Source organism: Pyxicephalus adspersus, chromosome 12 (assembly GCF_032062135.1).
Source record: "Pyxicephalus adspersus chromosome 12, UCB_Pads_2.0, whole genome shotgun sequence".
Lineage (NCBI taxonomy): Eukaryota > Metazoa > Chordata > Amphibia > Anura > Pyxicephalidae > Pyxicephalus > Pyxicephalus adspersus.
In genome coordinates, this window is record NC_092869.1 from 31,032,424 (window position 1) to 31,039,522 (window position 7,099).

General features: G+C 39.9%; 1 protein-coding gene across 1 annotated transcript; it reads right to left on the minus strand.

The window, feature by feature from the left end:
* Positions 1-297: 297 nt before the first annotated feature.
* L3HYPDH (trans-L-3-hydroxyproline dehydratase) lies at positions 298-6,889 on the minus strand. The gene is made up of 5 exons (XM_072428852.1): positions 6,360-6,889; positions 3,566-3,735; positions 3,258-3,380; positions 1,744-1,881; positions 298-1,253 (listed from the first exon to the last, which is right to left on the minus strand). The coding sequence occupies exons 1-5, from the start codon at positions 6,841-6,843 to the stop codon at positions 1,128-1,130; spliced, it is 1,041 nt and encodes a 346-aa protein (XP_072284953.1). The 5' UTR covers positions 6,844-6,889; the 3' UTR covers positions 298-1,127.
* Positions 6,890-7,099: the final 210 nt, after the last annotated feature.

Here is a 7,099-nt window from a genome sequence, read left to right on the forward strand (position 1 = left end):
TTTTTTTCTAGAGATGAATGTGTGCACTTTTTTTTAGTTATAGCAACTATTACTGGAAATTACATTATACAATATATCAAGCTTTTATGTTTCATACACTTTTTCATTTGATATGTGGTATATATTATATAAATCTGGTATGTTTAAAATGATATATTCCTAAACGAAAGCAAATGAAAATCTGCAGTGTTACCTAGTGCTACCAATCAGATCTGTATTTTCTGTTATAATGTGCATTGACTACATTAGCATCTGATTGGTTGGTATGGTCCACCAATGTTCTTTCCTCTTTTCCTCAATTCTATTAGGGAAACCCTCTCTTTAGCCTGCTAGTAATTACAGAGCAGACCCTATTTACTGCTATGGTCATTGTCTTAGGGGGTTAAAATCCATCAACTATCAAATAATTTCATGGACTTAACTCAAATGGAGTATCTGTTGTATTCTTTAATTCAGACTTTATTCCATCCTCACAACTATGGAGGGGATTTGTGGATAGTAAAGGCAGAAGCCCCTGAAAATTAAAGTAAATGAGACATTTTATCTTTCAAATACAAGTGGCAATTGGCTTTTGTAACAGTCTGCAACTTCACTCTAGAATGGATATAATAGTGCAGCCTCACCGCTTCATAATGTAAAATGCTGGGTGTATCATGCTGTAGGGTTGTACTAAAATTTGCCTGAGCTCAATGAATCATTGACATTAAAAAGGGGCTTTCATTTATATATATATATATATATATATATATATATATATATATAAAGAAAAAGAAACTAGACAGCTTTACTTTCCTCCAGCACAGCGACATTTAAGACTCTAATTGACAGGGTGAAAATATGAACTGAATAACAACACATAGCTTATCCCTGAGATGTAAGGCTGCCCTATTATATTATAATTAGAGCGGGGATTCAAATCTCTACAAATTCTCAGTTATTATGCTCTTTGTTAGTATTTCCATTAACTGTTAGCATAAAAAGAATACAAATTAGGTGACTGTGAGCTAGAAGTTAGATCGCTCTTTAGCAGGAGACCTAAATTGCCTATGTGGTTAAGCTCTAAATACATTTTCATGATTGTACAATCTCTCTTCTGGAGCTATAGCATTTGACTTAGATTTTGGTTGTTATTTGAGAAGAAATCCATCTTTTAGCGGATCTTCATTTTCCAGAACAAAGCTTGCTGTTCCAGTGTAGTAAGCCTGGCCAGAGACCTCCACAATCACAGCTTTATGTGCACCACACTTTGTTTCCTGGAAAGAGAAAGGGTTGGATTAGGATAAATCAGACACGAGCATTAAACATAATGCTAATGCAGGCCAAGCTCGAGTTGTTCTTTAAAGCAGAGCTAGACCCCTATAATATACTCACCTGTCCCTGTTCTTTTGAGAAAAATCACCATTTTCTTCCTCCTTCTCTACTATATCTACTTGCAATCTTTGATTGTCTTGATTGGCCAGGCCGGGATGATGTAACATTCAGTCCCATAAACTGCAGGGGAAGCCAGCATATCGATGATCCTGGCTTCCCCCGTGGTTGCTAGGACTAAATGGTACGCATGAAAGCTGAGCTCAACATTTTTAACAGTTCTACAGGCAGGTGAGATGCTTATTGCAGAAAATGACATTACCTTGCAGAAAGGACACTACCTTTCCCTTTCTGCAATAAAGCCCTGTCTGAGCGCAAACTTCATTTTAAGGCATTGAAAATGAAGAAAAAAAGGGGTTTCCCAACTCTAAATACCTGAACAGCCTTTCCAGTGAACAGAGAGTTTGTGGCTCCACTCTTAAAAGTCCTGGTTTGTTCCAGTTGGATTAGGCCTTTGTGGTATTGTAAGGCAATCCGAGCGGTCACACCAGACCCAGTAGGACTGCGATCAACCTGTGGGAAAAAATAGAAACAAAAAAACAATCTTACATTTAGTTTAGCTTCATGAAGGACCTACCTATCACATACTAAGAGTTCTTCTCCAGGTGACACACAGCAATGCATATAAACAACAGGATCCAACAGGCCAGATCTCAAGTCTGTGTACCTGACCCTTTCAGCACTGACGAATGTTACAAATTATTGTGCAACCTGAAATTTGATCAAGGTCTATTTTTTATTAGAAAGTTTTTGTTATAGCAATTCATAGTTCTATTTAATCACCTACCTACCTAAAGAAGACCTGACAAAACTATGTTGGCTTCTGTTTCTCCTAAAAATGCTAGCTGTCTGGTTTTATCCTGATTCATTAGCTCCCAGTATACTACAAAAAAAAGAAGTTCCAAATATTGGGCAATGGCTGTTTTTTTCTAAAAACACATTATAATATGCACAGAATATTTCTTCAAACTTCAAGGTGCTCTTTTACACATTAAAATGTATGTGAAATCTGATTTGGTACCATCTGGTCTGTTGAATATACCAATAAAAGTGTTTTAATATATCTGTTTGATAAGTTTGAAAAATATCTGTTGATTCTACCATAAATATTGTGAGCTGATAGCCTGATATCTCCCTCTCGCAGACTCTGAATAGAAGTGCTGGAGTGTTAGAGAAAGAAGGCAAAGGACCTGAGTTGCTAAAGCTCGCCAAAACTGGAGAAGATAGACTTACATGGGAGAATCTGGGTGAACCAGCAAACCTGAAAATAATTTCTTAAAAATAATTTGCTAATAGCAAATGTTTGCAATGCTGGACTAGATCCATTTCAGATTGGCTGATTGCCCAGGTACACCCATGATAGTCTATCATCTCCAGACTTGGGATGCTTTAATAAATCAGGCTTATAGTGTTTATGTGCTAACAAGAAACATCATGATAATGAGAGAAAGAAGAGTGACAAAGTGATAAACTCATCACTGTGCGGCATCTCCTTTCACTGTCTAGTACAGTGTTTCTCAACCAGGGTACCTCCAGAGATTACAAGGGGCTCCTTGAGCAATGAGCAGTTTGTAATTCTCAGGTCAGTATATGTGACAACAATGATGTTTTTGGCTATTGTAAGGGTGACATGCTTCCCACTGGCCAGAAATGTAAGGGGCATTCCAACGATCATGCTAATATACTGTGAGCTGTGGATGTAGCAATTATAGCAGGGCGTTCCCCTGTGTTAAAAAGGTCAGTAAACACTGATCGCGGATGACCTATTCTGATTAACACCAACATCTATCTACAGAAAACAGGACTGAAGGGTAAATCTCAGGGTTGACAGAGAATATTTTTGAGTCCTTTCACACATGCGGTTTTTCTATGTTTAAATAGATAGCTACCTGGGAATCTGCAAATATACAGAGATTGGCAGTGGGCTCCTCGCTGTACTCATCCTTTCCATCGGTCAATATTGTGCCATATAAGAAAGCCAGATCTTCACTGTCAGGATGGCTGATTTTAACCTGGAAAAAAAATTAAAAAACATTCAGTAAATGTTTGAAATTAGAGATAACAAGAGGCGTTAGTTTTATTATTGATGAAGCAGAAATATTAGAATCTATGTTAATATATCGGTCCCTGTAGAGGAGACCTGAGTACAGGGGACAGGACTGGTCAGTGATTGGTAGGAACATGCAGCATACCCTACCTGAGCCTTCACAGCATCAGTCACTGCAGCTGCAGCGTCTACCAGATCCCTGGTCTTAGAGGTGCACACATCCAGGCCAAACCTTTGTGCACTTACAAAGGCATAGAATGCTCCTCCGTATGCTATGTCCACCACTACCTCCCCATAATTGGGAACATTAACCGTCTCATCTGCACACACAAAATATTAGATGAACATGTTTCATAGAGATGTTCTTTTTAAAAGATAAAAATACTAATAAACACAACAATATGCAGAGACATCATATAACTCAATGTTTCTCAACTAAATTTCCTCCAGAGTAGGGTCATAAGCAGTTTGGACCTCCAAGTCAGTTTCCGCTGACACCAATAATCAATTTTGGCAAGTAAAGACCATGCCAGTTAGGAAACGGTATTCCTATTTTTGCTGTAGCAACCTGGTAGGTAATTCACCTGATCTACATTACATTTGGTTAGACCAGACTTTTTTTATGTATCGCAACTTAAAAGCCCAGATGTTAATATAGCCTTACATTCTTTGGAGCCAGAATGATTTCTGGCTCTAAAGACACGGGAAAATAATCATAAAAGTCTGTAAAAAGGTACATATTTCAATCTCTCCTATTGTGTGATACTTCCTCCTCCACCTAGATTGTAAGCTCTTCGGGGCAGGGTCCTCTCCTCCTCCTGTGTCACTGTCTGTATCTCTCTGTCATTTGCAACCTCTTATTAATGTACAGCTCTACGTAATGTTGGTGCCATATTAATCCTGTTTATTAATAATATTAGCCAGTTGTGAAGTTCAAAATGTGAATCTTAGACATGCTATTTGATATGGTGTATAGTGCATACTGCAGACAGACTAAACGGGAATTGTGTTTTTACGTTGCTTGGCCTTGGATGAAAACACAGAGCACAGTGAAATAAAAGGCAAGGAGGGAGATTAACATTTTAGTAATAATGTCTAATGTTTATGCAGAGGGAGTAGCAATACCAGACTATGGAGAGGGTGCAGTGATGGGGTAATTGTAATGTAAGGAACACGTATAAGCTCCATTATAGTATTCAATATGATGTAGTGCTGAAAATGTAATCTATATGGGTTTATTTGGGATCTCAGATAAAGCTTTGAGCATTCACTGGACCATTTGGGCACTCAGATTGTTTAGTTTTTATGCTACGTGGTTTAGGCCATGTGTCAGGTATCACTATCCCAGTCAAAAGCAATCCTTCCCCCAGGCTCAGGTTTAATGTTGACCAAAATAGCATTTCTCATGCAGTGGCCCTGTATTTTGTTTCATTCATCTTGTCTTGGTCCTTAGTATTCTCCTATCCCAGGCTGGAAACTGTCCCTGAACAACACAACTATGCACAATACCATGCAAAGTAATGTGGTACTATGCAGAAGCCATGATAATAATGTACATTATAGTATTGCAGGTGCATTTATAATGTAAGTTGCTGAGGGTAATGCAAGAATGTGCAGTGGCTGTAATAACATACTAAGCATATATTGAACCACTAATGTAAATTTCAGAGTGCGTGGTAATAATGTGGAATTCAGAGAATGAAGCAATTTCATACCGTGTAGTTGAAGTACTCATAATGTAGTTTAGTGTCCGATGTAATATTGTACTGTGCAGAGAATAACAAAATAATAAAATGCACTGCTAAATGTGAACCAATAATGCATGGAGCACAGGGTGTAATATCAATGTTCAGAGAGCAAGATAATAATATGGAGTGCAAAGGATCTGATAAAGTACGGAGCAGAGGGTGTACATTTAATGTAAGGTATGCTAACATAGGATGCAGAGATTATGGCATATGGTGCAAGGGTGACATTACAACATACACTGCGGAGATAAAATAATGTAGAGTGCACAAGGTGTGATAATATTGTATGGTACAGGGTGTGTAATAATGATGATGACGCTTGCAGAGGGTGTGAGGATGATGAGGGTGACATAAGAACCGTGCAGCACCTGTAATAAAGAAGATCCATGCAGAGGGTATGATGATGTATGGTGCAGAGGATAGGATAATAACCGCTGGTGAAGAAGATGTAATAATGGGATTTGGTGCAAAAGGTGTAATAATTAGGTTGGGTACACAGGGTGTGAAAATTATGTACATAGCAGAGGGCGTGATAATAAATATTAGATGTACATTGCTGCAAAATAATTTGGAGCTATAAAAATCCTGGTTAATATTATTAATATTAATAATATTAAAAATAATAATAGATGCAGATGGTGAAATAAATAATTAATAATATTAAACAGGATTTATTTAGCACCTATATATTACACAGCGCTGTACAATAGGGGTTGCAAATGACAGACAGATACAGACAGTGACACAGGAGGAGAGGACCCTGCCCCGAAGAGCTTACAATATAGGAGGTTGGGAATTTGCACACAATAGGATGGGAGATATAGAATGGTGGGAAGTAGTGATGGTTTCAAAAGACAGAAGACGAGTAGGCAAGTATGATAAGATGGGTGATGAGGGCTCTTTTAAACGAGCAGAAAGTAGGAGCAAGCCTAGGACGAGGAAGAGTTAGGGCAGCTTTAGAAAAGTCTTGGAGCCATGTGTGTGATGAGGTTATGAGTGAAGAAGTCATTAGTAGGTCATTGGAGGAGCAGAAAAGGAGGCTCGGTGCATCATCTGGTGCAGAGGATATGATCATGATGTTCCATGCACAGGGTGTGATGATAACATATGGTGCATGGAGTGTAGTTATGATGAATAATTATTATAAAGAAAAGTAAGATATTAGCACGGTGATGATTTTGTACATGGTAAGTTACCTGTGCATAGGGTGAAGGCTGGGACACTGTGGAAGCGCACCTCGCGGCTGCGGCCCTCATTATGGGAGACGTAGGCGCGCACCACTCCGCAGGGGCAGTGTATATTGACCGGAGTCTCCGGCCCCTGCGGATCCACAAGCCCGTAATCTACAGCAAATCGCCCCAGGGCAATAACTGCATGCCCACACATGGTGCTGTAGCCCTCATTGTGCATGAACAGCACGCCCAGGTGGGCTTCTGGCAGCTCGCTGGGCACCAGCAGAGCCCCGTACATGTCCCGGTGCCCCCGAGGCTCTAACATCAGCAGGCGGCGCACCCAGTCCATGTTTTCCCGCACCCAGCGCCTCTTCTCCAGCACCGTGCTTCCATCCGGAACCGGGGCCCCGCTCAGCACTATCCGCAGCGGTTCCCCGCCAGTGTGCATGTCTACTACCGACAGCACCGGCCCGTCATTCGGGGGCAATCGAAACTTAAGCGCCGACATGATAGAAAACTGCAAGGCTGGCAAAACTTCGCGCTGATTGTAGCCATCTTTGTTTTGGGCAAACCTCTCTCTCTCCACATCGGCAATAAAACTAACATATTTACATTTAGCCTCATCCAAAATTCGTGTATTTATGTTTCTTCATGCACTAAATAGCTTTCTTTTAAAAGAAGATTTGCCAACACCGCCCAGAATAAAGATGGCTTCCAAAAACTATCCCGCACCAATCCCACATCACGTGGTCCTCGAAGACGTC

Coding starts and splice junctions, on each gene's coding strand:
- L3HYPDH (XM_072428852.1), bottom strand. CDS start 6,843: ATGTCGGCGCTTAAGTTTCGATTGCCCCCGAATGACGGGCCGGTGCTG. Junction 3,381..3,565: donor CTGATGCTGTGAAGGCTCAG/GTAGGGTATGCT, acceptor TTTTTTTTCCAG/GTTAAAATCAGCCATCCTGA. Junction 1,254..1,743: donor TCACTGGAAAGGCTGTTCAG/GTATTTAGAGTT, acceptor TTCTCTTTCCAG/GAAACAAAGTGTGGTGCACA.